This window comes from Lethenteron reissneri, chromosome 12 (genome assembly GCF_015708825.2).
Source record: "Lethenteron reissneri isolate LAM-NWPU_2019-01 chromosome 12, ASM1570882v1, whole genome shotgun sequence".
In the NCBI taxonomy this organism is placed as follows: Eukaryota; Metazoa; Chordata; class Hyperoartia; order Petromyzontiformes; family Petromyzontidae; genus Lethenteron; species Lethenteron reissneri.
This window is the reverse complement of record NC_083790.1, coordinates 10517919-10537755: the sequence shown is the minus strand read 5'-3', so window position 1 is coordinate 10537755 and position 19837 is coordinate 10517919. Positions and strand designations below refer to the sequence as shown.

Sequence of the window (19837 nt, the reverse complement as noted above, 5' to 3'; positions counted from 1 at the left end):
CAAAATAATAAAGATTCTTGCATCGAATCTACATATCTCGCAATCAGTCTCCAATTACTGGTAAATCAAGCGCGTCTTTGCGGAGTCAAAACGAACGATGCTGGAGTCACTTCAATGTGAGTCTCGAACTCAACATTATCCAGTGCTCCGTCATGTTGTGCGAAGAGCAGTTTGCCAAATTTCAGTCATCAAAAAGTGAAACCTCAAGTGTCTCCCTTAGCAAGTGGTTGAAAAACCACAATCCTCTGTGATGCACGTGTGACATATTAGCTATCAGAGCTGAAATTTGCTATAAAACAAGTGAACAACCAAATGTGTATTTAAGTATTATTTTAACCATTATATATAACCAAACCTAGGTCATCAAGCTGTTTACATGGGAGAACGTGGTTTTAAGTACCCGTATTTGAAACCTGGATTGGAACCCGGAATCTCATTGTTGCTAGCTCAGTGTTGTGACATTGTTGTTATGAGCTCCGTGACGTTGAGAAAGAGAGATGCAGCCACTCAGCTCTACCTGCTGGCCGCTGCCTTTTCTTCTTTCCAGCCTCATTCTCTCCGTGTCACCGCGTTTCTTCCTCCTCTGCCTCATCCACCCCCCTTCCTCCTCCTCCTGCCTCCCTCCACTACCCCCTCCTCATCCTACTTCTCCCTCCTCCTCCCCCCACCCACTCTCCCTCCTCCTCCTCTCTGCTCACTTGGCTCTCTCCCGGTGCCGCCGCAGGGTCTCTAAGGAGGGCAGCGTGCTGACGCTGAGTGCCGTGCAGACGTCCGACGCCGGGAAGTACACGTGTGTCGCCACCAACGTGGCCGGGGAGGAGGACAAGATCTTCAACCTCAACGTGTTCGGTGAGTGGCCGCGCGTGGACGGGGGGGTCGTGCGATCCGCGGGTGTTGTGCTCGTCATGGGCGCCGGCCCGTAACTGCTCGACGTGAAGCGTAGAGTAAACTAAAACCTTAAACTATTTTTATTTAAATTTCGATTTAAAGCTTTCGTGACTGCAGGGATTCATCTTCTTGGTTCTTTCGGTAAAGTCACGTAGAAGGGAAATAATAAAATAATAAAAAATACATTTTATTATTTTATTTTATTATGTTTTATTTTTATTCTTTTATTATTTTTATTTAGCCATTTAAGGCCTACTGAGCTGTGTAGCTCTTTTTCAGAAGCGACCACGCTATCACAAATGATAGCTCAACGACGTGTCACGTCACGTGGATATTTATAGCAGACAAATACTCTAAACACATGTTTCTAAAATGTGGAGGAAAAAACCGGAGCACCCGGAGAAAAATCCACGCTACCACGGGAAGAGATCGACATGCGAACTCCAAATATCCAGGCGTCAGGCTCGGGATCGAACCCACGACCTCCTGTATGCCAGGCGAGGTAGTTAACATCTCGCCACCATGGTGAGATAAGAGCTTGGCTCACAATCAGTAAAATTACCCTGGGGTGCAAAATTACCCTGAATGGTCCATGCCATGGGAAAGGGGAATTTACAATGACTGATTTAGGGCCATCAACTCTAGCCAAAGGTAATTTCAAACTTGGTATGTTGGATATGAATCATGTACATGTACAGCCGTTTTTTGTCAAGCCACTGCTGGATCAGGGCCTCCCCATGCCTTGCGTGAAGTGGAGGTAATTTAGCCAAAATTCACCGCATTGACCAGTGTGACTTGGTGAAGGTGAGGACCATAGATGTGGGAGCATAGAGGTACAGTATAACAATCGCCTTTGCTGCACTGCCCTGCACTGAGCACCACGTGACACTGGCCTCCAACTGCCAATAACAACCTGGTCATACCTGTCAACCCATACGCTTTACCCGTATTCTTGTACAGGGAAACTGAGCTTTCAGGTCCATACGGTGTACAGCCGTTTTCGTACGGGCAAAACAGAAACACACGGCCAAATAAAAAAAATCGTGGTACAGCTGCTTTTTTTTACTCTGTAGAGTAGCGATCCCCGTAACAGCCGACAAATTTGATCCAGAATTAAGACTCTCTCGGTAAAGATCATGCGCACAAACTAAACTTCCACATCCGGTTTTCCAAACGCAAGCCACGCCAATGGCAGCGTTACCTCCTGCGGCGAAGAAGGCAAAATTAGCGACGCCGATAGGCCATTGGTCGGGAGAGTCCGACCTAAGGCTCAAGGGCAGGTCGCAGGATGGGTGCGGTCATTTGTTTGTGTTTCTCCCTTGTGATGGGACTTTGTAGGATGAACGTTGAGATTCATGAGGGTATGGGGTGGTTAATAAGGTCTGAATTGGTCTGTAATAAGGTAAGCACTGATAAGGGGTTGATGGGTATAACCTGCATGGTGGCCACCCATCCAAGCACTCTCAAGGCTTAACACTGCTTTTAGCCTCTTGCTTAGCTTCTGAGATCTGATGAGATCGGGTGCATTCCAGGTGATTATGTCATAGGCTTCGATTCGATTCACCTTTTAACAAATGTCCAATTTTGTTCGATTTTCTGCAAAAATATTCCAATGTCTCCCATCGCCAACAATGGTCGAAATCGCCAAGATGACGCATTTAATCGAATTGTGAATTTGGCCATAAACTGTCATTTCGAATAGGTAGCCCAACCGATTGCTTTGGCTGATGAAATAAATTGATCTGAGTCAGTTCCGACCAATTGTCCCTCTTGCTTCCCTATCCCCCTGCACACAAAAAAGACAAAGATCTCCCGTATAGCCTGTAAAAGACTGTTGGGAGAAGTGCTATTAGCGAGCACCTACAAAGACTGGCACGGCACACGAGGGGGTGGGTGACCAACACCAGGCTTGTCCGCCTTTGTTTCCTCAGTGACGATGTTTACACACTATACCAGGTACTCGTTTGAGGTTGAGTGGTCCTAGTGTTGGCCATGAGCAGGAAACGAACTCGGGTCGCCAGGTTCGTAGCGCAGTGCGCTAACCACTCCACTACCGCTCCCTCACGCGCACGCATACACGCACACAGTTCCGCCATCTATTGAAGGCGCGGGGCAGGTGGAGGAGCTGTCCGTGGTACTGGACGGCTCGCTGAGCATGGAGTGCGTGGCCGTGGGGGTACCGCCGCCTCAGATCACGTGGATGAAAAACGGACTTCCCCTGCCGCTCTCCGCCCACGTGCGCCTCCTGTCTGGGGGGCAGACTCTCCGGTCCGTGGTCCCGTGCCCTACCTGCCGCTTCACTTCTCACTCGCATCACGCAAACACAAAGATGACAAACACCAAGATCACCCCGTTCGGCTTGATGAGAATGCAGGTGCAAAGTGCAATTGCCGAACACCGATGAAGGCCATCGTGCGATTGAGTGGTGTGATTGACACCAGGCCTGGCTGTCTTTGCCTCTCCAGTGCTGATGTTAACACACCACTCCAGGCCCTCAATTGAAGCCTAGTTAAATAAAGAGAGATTTCCGTATATCCATGTTCAGGTACCACTTGCCACACATGAGCATGGCCAGGATTTTAATCCCAAATTGTCAGGATAGTGGCAATATGTATAAAGCACAACACTCTTGCTCCCCAATTATCACACATACAAATACATGTGAACACGTGTGTTTTTTTTATTCAACAATTACTTACAAATTCCACACGTATGATACGCTGAAACGGTATTAAATAGACGCATTTGTTCATCACGTAACAGCATTATTCATCGTGGCTGTGTCGGGTTTGGCGGGGTGGAAGGTTTTACAGCACACATTTGACTCGCGCGACCTGACCCTACAATCAGTCATGGAATCGTCACGACCCTGAACTCGCTCCCTCTCGCAGGATCGTTCGAGCGCAAGTGGCGGACGCGGGGACGTTCTCCTGCATCGCGTCGAACCGCGCCGGCGTGGCAGACAAGCACTACAACCTGGAGGTGCACGGTACGGAGTCGGCGCCTGGCAGCGACGCAACGGATTTCAAATCGATCATCACGGCTCTCTGATACGAGCATCGAACCGTCCACATGAGGGTCGGCTTTGATTCATGCAAATTCGATGCGACTTCAATGTTATGGTTACATTGAAGCCGCTGGATGAAACTGAAACTGGTGTATTAAAAAACGACTAAACACAAACGATCCACCACGTAAGCCCCGCCAGGCCCGACAAAGGCCTGTTCTTGTGTGGTGACCGCCCATCCACCATGCTATTCAGCCTCAGCCCTGCTTAGCTGTTGAGATCTGGCGATGGTCGAGTGCATTCCAGGCTATTTGGACATAGACTCTGTGTAAGTTGTCTGTTTCCTCACAGTGGTGTATATAGGTATGTGAATCACACCTGAATGTGTGCACGGTACATATCAAACAGCCATCTTTATCCTGCGCACTACGCTTAGAGCACTTAACATTAAATACAATTTACTTGAATGCCCAACGATTCGAATGTGAAAAACATAAAACGTTTGTTTTAGTTTAAATAACCGAGCCAAGTACCCCAGGCGGTATAAGCTAGTAAAACCCGATATTATAATTAATTTTAATTAAATACTTTTTTCAAGGTATATCACAGTAGACGAAGTTACCCAGCTCGCCTTTGTGTATTTGCTCTGTATTACGGGGACACTGCAAAGGTGGGTTTTAAACAAATGTTGACATTCATCTAGACTATCTGCTCCTCTCGCGTTTATGGGGAGATCATTGCATGACATTGTAGCCACACAGCTAAGGGAACTCCCACCCCAAGCCATGCATATGTAAGGGAAGCTGAGAGGTGATCATGACCTCATCACTTTAGAGCCGTCGCACGCGGCAAAGCTTACCCGCCCTGTGAACTGAAAGTTGAGCACAGAGCCGGACTATCCCCGATTGGCCGAGCAAGGCAGCCACTCAGGCTGCACACCGGGATCGGCTAACCGCCGGGTGATTTGGCTCGCGGATTTGAATGGGAAAAAGCGGGAGAAGTTGGGAATGGGTCACGGAAAAGGGATGATTTGTGAGTGGGAGGAGTAGTGCTATAGATGTCCACGTGATAAGCCACCTAGTTGAGCTATCATTTTGTGGCCAGGTCACTTCTGAAAAATAAGCTAATAGCTCAGTGGGCTTTACCTGGTAAGATTAAAAAATACAGTTTCGTTTTATTTGTATATTGATTTGTTTACCTTTCCTCTACTTTGCATTTCTATCATGTGTTTGTATTGCTTGTTGCTGTAACGTTCTGACCCCGTGCCCCCTACTGGACATCTGTGAAACAAGAGCTCTGTAGCTTATCGGATTCCCCCGGCAACGTAAATAAATGTTCTGATTCTAAGGGACGGGACAATGGTTGTCGCGCCCTTTGAAAAATAATGCTCGCGCTGGCCCCCCCCTTCCCCCCGCCCTTTCTACACTACCCCCCCCTGCTTTCTACATGCACTCGCCATGCCCCCCCCCCCCCGTGCGTGCAGTGCCGCCGAGCCTGGACAACGCGGGCGGCACGGAGGAGCTGACGGTGGTGCGCGGCACGGCCTTGTCGGTGTCGTGCGAGGCGAGCGGCAGCCCCGCGCCGGCCGTCACGTGGCTCAAGGACGGCGAGCCGCTCACGCTCGGCCCGCACGTCCGCCCGTCCGCACAGGTGACGTCCGCCCCACTATCGCCACGTACATGTGCACCCCCGTTAATGTAGCTCGCGTGATTTATTATAATCTGACATGACCATCAAAAGGTCCCGTAACTGTAACTGCTCGACCCAATCTAACACATTCCTACGGAGGGAGCTGGTAGGAACGTTGGGTTGCTCGGTCAATGGCCAGGGTCAACGGCGGCGTGGTGTATTCCGCAAATATGCCCGACTGTGAGGGCGGGCACAAGCCGGCATGAGTAGGTTAAACGTTGAGTTTTATAAGGGCGCCACGGGGTGACCAGCCCCTCCCCACCCAGCCCCACCCCTCCCACCCCTCACCCAGCCCCACCCTCCCCACCCAGCCCCTCCCCATTCTCCCCACCCAGCCCCTCCCCACCTTCCCCACCCAGCCCCTCCCCACCCTCCCCTCCCCACCCAGCCCCTCCCTCCCCACCCAGCCCCTCCCTGCACGACGGACAGACAGACACAATAATCCCCTGTGGGCTGGTTTAACCCGGAGGTTCCTACCAGTATAAGTGCTCTGTTACTTGCATTGTCTTTGTGCTGTTCACCTTTTGGCGTTGTTCTCTGGTCTAACACCGGTGAGACAAGGCCATAAAGAAGGCTGCCTCTGCTGTAGGCCAATCGGTGTCAAGGACATTGCCCATCTATTATCAGAGCATGTTTGTTTGCATGTTGGGCCACAAGTACTGTGTGTGGTTAATGCAGACTTTATGATGTTTGAACATCTTAACACCTGTTTTGTTTCCAGAAATGGAAAAACCTATTCTTATTTTTCATCATTTTGGATACTACCAAAAAGGTCCCATAGACAGGGGCGGTTTCTTCATTAGGGCGATTGGGCGACGCACCACCAATGTCATTCAACCACAGAGTCACGCTAGCCGTCACTGTGTTTCTGGATATAGTCCAATCAACGTCATGCTACGTTCTGTGGAGTACCGCCTCTTTTGGGCGATTTCCCTCCAGCTGAGAATCGCCCCGAGTGGCCCCATAGACTTACATTCAAAGATGTTTTTTTTTCGAATGGGGGCGCTGCAATGCATCCTCTATGGCTTCCGGGAGGGCTCGCCCTAACGTGCTTACGTCATCATACGTGCTTACGTCATCATAAGTAAGCACGTTTCATCCAACAATATAATTTGTTGCCACCTAGTGGAATCTTTAATCAAATAAACTTGAGTGGTTTGTTTTAATAGCGAGTATAGAAACAAACAAGATTTATTGTAAGAGTCACTTTATTTTTCATTAATATTAAAGAAGTGAAGTTGCCTTTACATGCTTAAGCTGTTAATTTATCCATTGCATGGGTGGACCTTATCCTTATCAATCATCCAGACATTTGCCCCCCCTGAGAGATTTTGCAGGAGCCGCCACTGCCCATAGATATAACCATCTAGTACAACTTTATTAACTATGACTAATGTGTTCATCACATATGTATATTATATATACCTTTATATTTTTCTATCAAAAAAATTTATTGTAAGCTAAAAATAGCATCATAATGTAAATACATTATACGCTTGCCACTTTCAGTTCCCTTGTGGGTGCACATTGATGCCATCACCTTACTCTAGTTAAGGACCAGAATCAGGAAATTTTCTTCACAATTCTGGCAATCGTCTGATGCTGCTGCTTGAAATCACCAGCGAAACATCGTACTCAAATTGTAAATGGTGTTACGTTGATTTCCAATACACCGGTTCTGCTGAAGTAGTAATAAAATGGCATGTTCACGTGACAACTTTATTAATTGGCTGTGTCGGCTGGATGAGGGTTTACGACACACATTTTACTTAAGTGGTCTGACTGAAAATCTATTATGAATCACGGTTCTCATCTTTCAAAGAAAGTGTTAGAATGTGTTAATAAAGATCCCTTGTTTAGTCGGATAGGATGTTCGGTCGAACAATGCATTAGCAGCTAAAACGCTTGAGTAATAATAAACACAAAGGGTTATTATAGACAGCAAATGGCACGATAGTGGCTATTAAATCAGTACTCCCATGATGCCTCCATGTCACGTAACATGTTGTTATCAAACACTTATTAACGCCGGCATGACATACGATGGAATAGTGGAGCCAGCACCACACCCTGTTAATATTATCTCCCCCGGCATTGATGTTAATACCGCTCATGTGCTGTGCTGGCTTTCTTAGGTGCTACTCGCTAACAACAGCACTTGCCCCAAAAGTCCATTAAGGCAATACGGAGGGGGGGGGGGTCTTTGTCTTTGCTTCCGCCACACAGGGCATGATCATAACGTTCAGCAAGGCCCGGCTGGAGGACACGGGCCGCTACACGTGCGTCGTGAGCAACCAGGCGGGAGAGCTCAGCAAGCACTTCAACCTCAAAGTCCTCGGTGGGCAAATGCCGCCAATCACAACAACCCACACCTGCACGCCTGTTTCCCATGTGTGATCTTACGACGTTTGAGGCCAAAATCAGGAGTGTGTTTCATGATTGATTTTGGGGTCAGATTGCCACCCGACTCGGCCAAATAAATTGATGTCGGATGGAGAGGGCGGTGTACGACACACGTTGGCATTTTACTCATGCGATCTGACCAAAACATTTATTATGAATCGTAACATCGGTCGCGAAAGCTTACGTGTTAAATCAGCACATCTTGCAAGTGTGTGTATGTCTGCCTTTATTTATTTTTCCTGGCACTGGTTTCAGGACCAGGACCAAAGCCCCAGGGTCGTTTGAGAAGTGAGATACGTGACCCACGGCTTAGATTCCTTTTTCCAGGAGGGCCTCGTTTTATTATGGTGACCGTTTTGACTTTACTACTGTGGCACTAATAATGGTGCACTGAATATTTGCATGGACTTCAAATTCAGCCAAATTTCTAGCGTTTTTTTGTATTTGTATTCAGCTGAATTGTAGCAGAATAAACATGGGAAGCCAAATATTTTGAACACTGGACCGCTGTAGTCACGTGACCAAAATGTATGGTTTGTGGTGTTCCCCCACCACAAGCACGTGGTAAGGGTGAGAGATATAGTGGAAAAACAAAGGTGAGACAAAAAGATAGAAAAAGTCAGAGTGGGATAAAAGAGAGACAGACAGAGAGATACAGATACAGAGGGAAACAGCCACAGAGGCAGAGAGATAGAGGGATGCAGTGAGACATGGACGGAGGGAAATAGACAGAGAAAGGGACAGATATTGAAGAAAGGAGACAGAGGTACACAGGGGTGGAGGCGACAGAGATACAAAGACTGGGAGACAGGGAAAACTTTCGAGGTTCTTCAAAAAACATGTCTACAAAGCAAATTACAATTAGACTTCAAATTCAACTTGAGCAGAATACCCGATTAGGCGTCACGTTTCCAGCCACGCAGCGCAGACTTCCGCCTGGTGCAGCCGGAGCCGCGTCATTAACGGCGACGACGCATTCCCTTCCGCCGCAGACCCGCCGCGGATCTTGGGCGAGGGCGAGGGCCCCAGGGAGCACTCGGTGGTGGCGGGCAAGTCTCTGGAGCTGGAGTGCGTGGCGCAGGGAGTGCCGCCCCCCAAGCTCACGTGGCTGCGGGATGGGCGGCCTCTGCCCGCGGGCGACGGCGTTCGCGTGCTGCGGGGAGGACAGGTGCTACGCATCGCGAGCGCACAGGTGAGCGACTCGGTGGAAGAGCAGTGGCGTAGCCAGGGACGTGGAGGTGATGCCCGGCGAGGACCAGGAGGCGGGCACTGTGACCAGGCCGGCAACAGTTGAGGGGGAAAACGGCAAAAGAGAACTCGGTGGAAAATACAGCCAGAATAGAATAATATGCACGAAAGGGGAGATAAGGAAATCCATTAGAGGGAACGAGGCTTTGGTAGTGACAACATTTATCGCACAGCTGCCGCGACCCAAGGAGAGAAGGTGGAGCGTGGGAGGCAGACACAGCCAAACCGGAGCAATGCTGCCCATCCCATGATGTGTCTCGACATCCCACACAGTTTTATACATTTTATTAACCCCGTAGGCATGGGGGAGATAACCCTTACTTGGATTTTATCGTATATTCTTCCAATTGAGATACAAACACCCTGACTGCAATGCTAACCAACTGGATGATATGTGTGTATATATATTTAGAGCGGCAGTACACCTGTTAGCACGCTGCACTACGAACCAAGCGACTCGAGTTTGATTCCCGCTCTCGGTCGGAACCAGTGACGATTATCTGACCGGTCCTGGGCCTCCCCTAGGTCAACTGAGTACCTGGTGTGGTGTGTAAACATTGCCACAAGGAAGACAAAGGCAGCCGGGCGTGGTGCTGGCCGCCCACCCCGTCATGTGTTGTGCTGGCCTTCATAGTTGCTTGGTAACAGCATTTGTCCCTACAGTCTGTTAAGGCTATGCAGGGAATCTTTGTCTTTGTTATATAGAAAGCATGCGGAGCATAGGTGATGCATCTGTCAGTCATCTCAGGCAGTTAACCCATAACACCTGGAGCTGCATGCGGCGGCTCTCGACATGCCAGTTGGTCACCGCTGCTGTACACCACACAGTGCGGTAACATGGGGCGTGTGCACTTCTGTGTGTGTGACTGGGGGCTTGTGCAGGTTGAGGACACGGGCAGGTACACCTGCCTGGCGTCCAGCGCGGCAGGGGACGATGACCGGGAGTACCTGGTCAGGGTGCACGGTTAGTATCGCACTCATCCACGCATTTATGTGGCCACATTTGCGTTTAATCGGTTGTTTAACATTTCCCCGCGTGCCTTTTGTTTTTGTGCACACGGGAATTTGTGTGGTTACCATTGTACAGAAAGTGGCGGCAGTGGTGCATCTTTTTGCCAGTATACACGATTGGTGTTTGAACATCTTCACACCTCTTCTTGGTTCTTTCGGTAAAGTCACATAGAAGATGAATCCCTGCAGTCACGAAAGCTTTAAATCGAAATCTTCACACCTATTTTATTGCCAGAAAGGGTAATATCTATTCTTATTATTTCATCATCTTGGATACTGCAAAAGGTCCCATAGACATAACTGCTCGACCTGAGCTATAAGTGTTCGGATACTTGCATTACCTTTGTACTGAATCTTGACTTAAAGCTTTCGTGACTGCAGGAATTAATATTATTTGGGTCTTTCGGTAAAGTCACGTGGATAGGTTCAAAGAAAAATAACAAAAAACTACGACGTTTCGATCGCAACATGAACGGTCGTCTTCAGGAATCTAAACGTCGTGGTTTTCTGTTATTTTCTTTGAACCTATCTACGTGACTTTACCGAAAGACCCAAAGAATATCTGTGTACTATTCGCCTTTTGGCATTTTCTGCTCTAACACTGACGAGGCAAGGCTATAGAGAAGACTTTCTGGTTGTCAGCCAATCAGTATTAAAGATAATGCATATTCATTATCAGAGTATGTCTGTTTGCATGTTCACCACAAGTATGTGTGGTTAATGCAGACTTGATGCCTTCAAAAATTGATATATTTGTTGTTTAAACATCTTAACACGTGTTTTATTTCCAGAAAGGGTAAAATGTATTCTTAATAGTGCATCTGCCAGCCTAGTTGACCTGGGTTCAAATCCAAATCGTGGCTAACAAGTGTAAAGCAGTGTCTAAACCAGGCTTCGGCCTTCCTTAGGTTGACTAAGACTTAAGCGAGTACCCCAGTAAGATGTGTGAACATTAGACGTGGGGAGACAAAGGTCGCCGGTCGTGGTTATTAGCCACAGTACCCCCGGTGAGCCACGTCTGCCTTAATAGGTACTCGCTCATCCAACTGGAACTCATCCACTCAGCCCTGAGCCTCGTTGAAAAGAGTTCTTTCCTACTGTCACCCAACTGTGTCTGCATGAGATCGCAAAATGTGCTGCTGTCTCCTTCAAGGAGGACGCTGAGTAGCCCAGTATGCGCTTGTTGACGGTTTGGTCACATATATACGTAATTTACATATGTAATTTAGAAATTACTTGAAAAATAACAATTTTAAATATTCCTTTGTGAAAATGTCTTAATCCAAAAGGCATCATCACGAATCTCAGTGTCTCCTCACCAAGTTCCATCAAGGCTGTTTCATCAGTAAAAGTATATATTTCATGTTCATTCCAAAGCCATCCCTTTGCTGAAATGAGCATTGGGTGATTCCCCCCCCCCCCCCCGAGTAGCGGGCCTTGAGCCAGGGTTGAAAATTCCACAGTTGACTTATCACAAACTGGAACTATTTTTATCGACCCCCAGAAGGATGATGGGCCAAGTTGATCCCCAACCAGAAATTTTACATGTCAGATTCTCTTGCCATACTTTCAAGCATCTTGCTGAGAATTAACAGACGATGTGAGTAGCAAGGGGTGGCACGCGTAGAGTGAGCATCTCCCGTCTACTGTGCCACACCGAAGATAATTCATGCCCTCCTACCTTCTCTCTTCTTTACCTCCTCTCTCCTCTTCCTCCTCTGCCTCTTTCTCTTTCTCCTCTACCTCCTCTCTCCCCCACATCCCCCCCCTCCCCCACCGTGATCGTGCAGTTCCACCGAACATCGCCGGCGCCGGCGGCCCCCAGGACCTCACGGTGCTGCTCAACGGGCAGCTGACCCTCGAGTGCAAGTCGGACGCCGTGCCGCCCCCCACGCTCAGCTGGCTCAAGGACGACAATCCCCTGCAGGTACCGTTTGTTGTCCTTCCCCACACCTCCAATTTGTATGGTGCGAAAGATGTTCAACAAACATGCCACAAGATTGTTCCACGTTACACATCCCCGATGTTAAATGGAACCACACCACTCCACGTTGACCGCCCCCCCCCCCCACTCCCCTTTATTGCAGGGCATGCACCAGGACGTCCAGCTTACACCCCAGTCGACAAGTGGAACATTCCGATACTCCATGTTCCCGACACCCCCCCAACCCGTAGGTTGAATGGCGCGCTCCGTTCGTGTTTTTGTTTTTCTCCCCGCAGGGGTCGGCGCGCCTGCGACTGCTCTCCGCCGGCCGCTACCTGCAGATCAACAACGCGGAGCTGGGCGACGCGGCGCGCTACACCTGCGTGGCGAGCAACGTCGCCGGCAACACCCAGCGCCAGTTCAACGTGGCCGTGCACGGTGGGACTCGGTGCTGGACATGTGCGGGAAAAAAAGAGCTTTATAGCTCATCGGATTCCTCCAGCGTAAATAAATATTCCGATTTTGGGCCACGGGGCCCACTCGCGGACTATCACGGGATTATCGTTGTCGCCAGGTCATCGCCGACTTTGGGCGATGCTTTTGGCACCATGTCACTGCTACGGCCATGTCCGAATGGATGATGAATGGCCTGCAGTCCTCACTCTCTCTCTTCGCCTTGTCCAAACATGCTGTCGCCCCACTGTTATAAAGTAATACCTCCGGTTTACGTCGGGGAATGCGTTCCTGTAAAGGTGCGACGACGAATATCGGCAGCGGTAGTGCAACAGTTAGCACGCTGCGCTACGAACCCGATGACCCAAGTTCCATTCCCGCTCAGGGCCAACACCAGTGACGATCCTCTGAACCGGTTCTGGGCCTCCCCTAGGTCGACTCAGTCTCAATTGAGTACTTAGTACGGTGTGTAAACATCGCAACTAGGGAGAGAAAGGCAGCCCGGCGTGGTGCTGGCAACCCTTCCCCTCGTATGCCGTGGCGACCTTCATAGCTGCTCGCTAACAGCACTCGCCCCAACAGCCTGTTAAGGGGGATCTTCGTCTTCGTGCGTTGCCTCGTGTGCCGCTCGCAGTGGTGCCGAGTATCCGGGAGGGGCCGGGCGCCGTGACGGTGCTGGTGGAGAGCGACGCGCTGCTCGAGTGCGTCGTGAGCGGAACGCCGGCGCCACGCGTCACCTGGAGGAAGGACGGCGCCGTGCTGTCCCCGGGCAACTCCAGGTGAGCTCCCAGTAAACACGCCAACGTCGGGCCAACGTTGGGCCAACGTTGTTGTTATTTATATATTGCTATGATACCATCGAGCGCGATCGCATTAGACCACTTTGTTAGTTAGTTGCTGGGAAAGAAAAAGTGGTTAGCACACCCTTCAAAGCTCTCCACCAATCGGGGTGAACCACCCTACGCCCCCCACCAATCCGGTGTGAGCTCGGCTCGTGAGAGCCGTTAGGGCTGACAGCTAGCCAATCAGACACAATCATGCCGATTTCATTGACCTCCGCTGGGCACTACGTCAATTACATGACCAATGGAGCTACACTCAACTCCACTAGTGGCTATGAGCCGGGCGTAATTCCACATTGCCATGACGGCACTGGTGCCACTCCACGACCACAACTTTTTTAAAATATATAATTTTTATTGATCCCGTTTTAACAGTCATAACAGAAGACGAGCGTGCATGTAGGACGGCTTTAAATATCCGTAGAAAGATTGCGCCCTCTCGTGACCGCAACTCTTCACTTCCCATAAAATATTGTTCCCCGTCGTCTTGTATCGATCCGGGTTAAATAGAAATGGAATGAGTCGATCCCCGACTGAGATCGAGGGCTGCAGGCCTCCCTTCCCATTGCCAGTGGGTCGCTCTCCATGGCGGCGCTTCTTATCCGGTTTGTTGCCGCTCGCCGACATCTCGCTCATAGCCTGACGGTATCTGAGCCCTAGCTCTACCCGCGTCGATACCGCCACCGCCGCGCGCGTGTGTAGGTACGTGTTCCTGGAGGATGGCTCCCTGCGCGTCTTGGCGAGCAAGGTCTCGGACACGGGACGCTACCTGTGCCTCGCCACCAGCCCGGCTGGCTCCGAAAGGCGGCGCGTGGACCTGCAGGTTCACTGTGAGTGCTACCACCATCTCTTTTCCAATTCATGAGCTCCTTCCACTATCTCTCAAGACTCATCAGCTCTCACCTTCACCACATCACTCTGCCATCACCTACTGAGCCATCTCATCATTTCTCCAAGTCCTCAGTGGACCATCTTATTGTATGCTATAGCTGTAACACATAGGATTTCCCAGCCAATATCACGATTCAGAGGGCATGTAAATTAATTGGCCAAATTTTCGTTGTAGACGCCCATTACCCGACATAGCCAACCAATAAAATTGTCATGCAGCAGACAATCATTGAATGCGTGCCAATTATTATTCTTTCAGCTCACCGGTAAGTTGAAGAACATTTCTCACAACCAGTGGTGGGATGGTCACTGGACGATCCCGTGATGATTATCACCCTCTCGCTCTGTCTCTCAACGCCGGCCTTCGGAACCGATACAACCACGCTTGCCGGGCCACACGACCAGGGAAACCGGGGCCTTGCCTCCGTGCCTACGGTCCACCGGTGTGAATTTCCTATTGCCTTTGTTCTGCAGTGCGGCCGTCCATCGCGGCCGGCCCCACCAACGTCACGGTGGTGGTGAACGTGCAGACGACGCTCGCGTGCGAGGCCTCGGGCATCCCCAAGCCTGAGGTCACGTGGCTCAAGAACGGGCGGCCCCTCAACACGGACTCCAACCAGAACATGTACAGGTGAGGGCGCCGAACCTTAAAGGGGGGGGCTGCATTCTCGGCGATGAGCGGTGGCGGATGGGAAATCCAATCGCTCACCACGAACATCCTCTGAGGGGTCAGAGTCAAATGTTGAAGCGTGGAGCGTTTGTGGACAGTGTTCATCTCCTCTTGGGAGTGTTGAGCCAGTGGTTCAAAGTCTGAATGAATATGGAAGGGACTCGTCGGTGAATCTCTGTTGAATTCCCAACAAAGTGGTTGCCGTCTTAATGGAACTGGAGGGATGATGTATGTATGTGTGTTGAACTTTTTTCTCATCGTACGTAGCCAACCGTGCTAATCGAAGGTGCGGGGAAGGACAACAAACTAAACACACAAAGCAGTAATGATGATGATGATGGACTGAGCCACCCCTGACTAGGATTTAAACTCAGATCCTTCCAACTGTATTATTTCCACACAAGACACGTTGGTGCCAAACTAAGGCATATTTCGGAATCTTGGCATTCGACAATAATACCCGATATTGTAAAAAGCCCCAAAATTTGGCAACTTATTACGAACGTGAAGCATTGTAGGCCCACAGCAACCGCTGTGCTTAAATGCCGTTGAACGTGGCGCGTCCGCGGGGAGCACAGGGTGCTGTCGTCGGGCTCGCTGGTGATCATCTCGCCGTCCGTGGAGGACACGGGCCGCTACCGCTGCTCGGCTCAGAACGAGGCCGGAGCCGACGAGAGGGAAATGGACCTGACGGTGCAGGGTGAGTCATATCTACGGGACTTTCTGCTTTTTTTGTTGGCCAGTAAACCAGACGATGAAAAAAAATAGGAATAGGCTTTGCCCAATCTGGCAATTAAACAGGCACTAAGATGTTCAATCGCCAAATAGATACCCATCACTAGATGCCTCTCAAATACTATTTATTTAGTGTTTGAACATCTTAACACCTGTTTTATTGCCAGAAAGGATCAAGCCTATTCTTCTTTATTTCAGAGTGAGCCATGCCTGCAAACCCCAGCAGATGTTAATGTATCGTTGATTTATTTACCAGAGAATCGAGTTGAGTCAAGGTCGGTGTCTCGGAGAGGCAAGCGGGGCAATGCGCACGTTGCGCTACGGCCCGTTTACACGAGCACGACAATAATAGATGAATAAATGCTGATGATGATGATGATGATGACAAAGATGACTGGTTATAATGATGATCATGGTCATGATGATAAACGGTGATGATATTGAACTGAGATTGACCTCTAACTGAGACGACGACCTCTGGACTGAGATCGCGAGTTGGCGCACTTGCGAGCCGGTCGCCCCGTCATGCCCATGCGCAGTCGCGTTTACGCCACCCCCCCCCCACACCCCACCGTGTGCCACCCAGTGCCGCCCTCCATCGCGGACGAGGCCGCCGAGCTCGTGGTGACCAAGCTGTCGCCGGCGCTGCTCACGTGCCACGCGTCCGGCGTCCCCGAGCCCACGCTGCACTGGAGCAAGGACGGCGTGCGGCTGCCGCTGCGCGGGGAGGGCTACAGCGTCCTGCCGACCGGTGGGTGAGCCGTCGTCAAGGACAGCCGCATGCACAACTTAACAGCAATGACGACGACGACAACAACTCACGACGACAACCGCCATTCGCCACTAAAGGGCGGCGATGTCACCACGCCACCTGTGCCAGGCCAGGTGCACTTTGAGGCCACGTCAGGTGCCGAAGGCTCGCTGGCAGGTCACGAGACAACCCCCCGGTGTCACGGGTTGAGTGACTGAGATGACTGGCAGATGCAACCAAGCAAGCCCAGCAGTATATAACACAAGTCAACACGTTCGTCAATAGCACACTGTGGCCTTCAGATAAAATATCTGTATATATAACACGTTACGTTCTGAACAATGGCCCTTCTTCATTGCACGCAAAAATAGGTATGCCAGATAAATCAAGTTAACGATGTTTGTAGACTGCACTTTACACCATGGGGCCGGATGAGAATTACATTTTTTTTACGTGTTTTTGATTACCAGTATTTTTTTAATGCGGATGTAAATAGTTACACTGTATCTATTTGATAACATTCAGTCTTCTGTCGTTGTTAAATAAACTAAATCATGTTAAAAGTAAACTGATTAAATGTTGCTGGCACATTGCATTGTGGGTAGATTTGTCTTTGTGAGTACAAGGCACAATCTACCTATCAATGCATCATTAACGTCATCACTCTGGCCTCTCCATTTGCGCTATGAAGAAGGAACATTGCCCGAAACGTCACGTATTTTTTCTTTTTTTCTTTTAAGGCCACACACAATCATATTGACGAATGTGCTGGGATTTTTTTGTTCATCGTGCTTGTGCACCACTGCCAACGCATCAACATCGCACAAATAATCAGCAGTATATACTCTTACTCAGTGTCTCTCAACTCCAGTCCTTGCAATATGTCACGGTAAAGCTATTCATCATTACCATCCATCTTCTTCTAGCATACGACAAGTCGGTCTAAACTACACGTGTGTGAGCCATGTGATGATAACTCCAGGAAGTAGTGCGACCAGCGGACGTGGATTGATGCGGTTGTTGGCGATACGGTCCATTGTGTGGTTTGGGTGGCCACAGTCGTTGCACCGTAGGTCATCTAAAGTTCATGGAAGATGTGTGCACAGAGACCGGTCGCCGTTCTGAAGCGGTTGAGGGAGCCGCACAGGTTTCTTGGTAAAGCAAAGCCGCGCGGAGCAGTGGTGGGGTCTGCCATCCATTATGCGCATGCAGTGTCCAGTCCCTCAGTTTCTGGCACGTGAATGGAAGAGATTGGTAGCTTACAAAACCGGTGAACCGTGGGGCAGAGGTGTTGCGAGGACTGGAGTTGAGAAGCACTACCGGTAGATGGGACATGGTTGGGCCGCGATGAGCGCGTACACGAACACACGCACATACACACATACACGCATGTACAGGTACCTTTTGTCAATCCACTGCTGGGTGAGAGTCTTCCCATGCCATGTCAGTCATGGCCATTCTTTGACCGATGCATATAGAGCAGCACGCTAACCAATGTACCTCCGATCCAACCCCCCTCCCAAAAAAATACGTGCAATATAATTTCTAAAATGCAGTTTCTCTTTTAGATCGTGAGATGGACGATACTCACCACAGTGCCACTCATTCATTCGTAATTTGCCTCTCATTCACAAACTGTCCGCGCTCGATGCTGCTCAGATTGCGCGACACGACCACCCACATTATAAGTTTGCCACAGGTGCAGGTAGGGCCCTCTCCTCCGCACTGCGTCGGTCGTTAATCGGTGACGATGCTGCCCTTGCAGGTACGGTTGAGATCACCGCGGCGCTGCTGCACCACGCCGGCAAGTACGTGTGCCACGTGAGCAACGCAGCCGGCTCTGCCAAGAGGCACGTCAGCCTCGTGGTGCACGGTGAGCATCGCCGGGACGGGCACGCCGCTCTCACCGTAATCGTTTTAAAAACGACACTCCACTCAACTGTTTTTTATTTTACCAGGTAAGGCGCCACTCTGCGATGTAATTTTTTTTTCAGCAGCGACCTGGCCAAAAGTGATATCTCAACGAAGTGGCTTATCACGTGGAAATGTGAAGCAGCCAAATGCTCAATGAACACACGTTGATTCTAAATGTGGAGGTAAAAACCGGAGGAGCCAGAAAAACCCACGCAACCATGGGGAGATAAAACATGTGTCTTGATTGCTGACCCAGGAGAGCCTCACCGGGTCTCACGGCTCATTTTTTCAGGAGGCTCCTGCCAAGTTTTCACAGTAAGGGACGATGACTGCCATGCGTATTACACTCGAATGGCTTGCGGGTGATGTGACAAGTTTGGAACGTCACGCGTTGGCACGTCGCTCACACGAAGATCCGACCCGAAAATCTATTACGAATCTTAATGTTGTTTGCGTAAGCCTACCGTGTATTGGAATTATTTTTAATCCAAATACGGTACATTTTAATACTGCTGCTCCTGCCCCTACTGATGTTCCTGTTGCGTCTGCTGCTGTCTGCTACTGTCACTTGTATAAGCTGCTTCTGCTTTGGTAACGTGAACTGATAGTGTTACTAATTATGCTATTGCTTCCTGCTACTACTACTAGTACTGGTTGCTTCTAATGCTTCTGCTGTTTCTATAGCTGCCACTACTACAGCTATTGTTGTTGGCCGTTTCCTCTACAGATACTGCCTCTCTTGATGCTGCTACTGATACCGTGTCTAATGCAGCTGCTGTTGCTACTGTTGCTGTTGCCTCGACTGCTACTGCTATTGTTTTTCCAGCCACTGCTGCTAGTTCTACTCCTGTCACTGTTGCTACATGTAAACGCTGATGAACTGGCTGAAAACATATTAACATATAGGGGACTGCAGAGCTTAGGCAATTGTTGGCACCAGCTCACCGCCTGGCTGCTGCCTTCCAGCTCGTCTGCAGTTCCTCCTCACGCCTTCGAGTTGCTCTCCCTCTTCGAGAGTGAGCGAATACTTTGCGGCGCCTAACAAATGAAAATTATTATTGCTGCTACTGCTATCTCTGCTTATTCTTATACCCTTGCCCCCCCCCCCCACCCCCTCAGCTCCTCTGCTAACCAGTTTGGGCACCACGGTGGCAAGATGTTAACTACCTCGCCTGGTATACAGGAGCACGTGGATTCGATCCCGACCCTGATGCCTGTATGTTTGGAGTTTGAATGTTCTCCCCGTGGTCATGTGGATTTGTCTCCGGGTTCTCTTCCCTCCATATTCATGATCATGCATTTAGTGTATTTGCAAATAGCCGCGTGAAAAGCCAATTCGTCGAGCTATCATTTGTCACTTTTGAAAAAGAGCTATATAGCTCAGTGGGCCTTATCTGGTAAAAAAAAATGT

General features: G+C 49.7%; 1 protein-coding gene across 1 annotated transcript in view; it reads left to right on the top strand.

Annotated features, from left to right (window-relative positions):
- The window catches only part of LOC133341883 (hemicentin-1-like), a 254826-nt gene that overhangs the window by 194298 nt on the left and 40691 nt on the right, over positions 1-19837 (top strand). The window contains 15 exon segments of the mRNA XM_061550695.1: positions 725-849; positions 2976-3156; positions 3780-3877; positions 5379-5545; positions 7811-7922; positions 8980-9179; positions 10118-10199; positions 12037-12173; positions 12467-12608; positions 13258-13402; positions 14168-14295; positions 14831-14987; positions 15605-15726; positions 16348-16512; positions 18278-18385. Coding sequence (XP_061406679.1) covers positions 725-849; positions 2976-3156; positions 3780-3877; positions 5379-5545; positions 7811-7922; positions 8980-9179; positions 10118-10199; positions 12037-12173; positions 12467-12608; positions 13258-13402; positions 14168-14295; positions 14831-14987; positions 15605-15726; positions 16348-16512; positions 18278-18385 — 2069 coding nt within the window.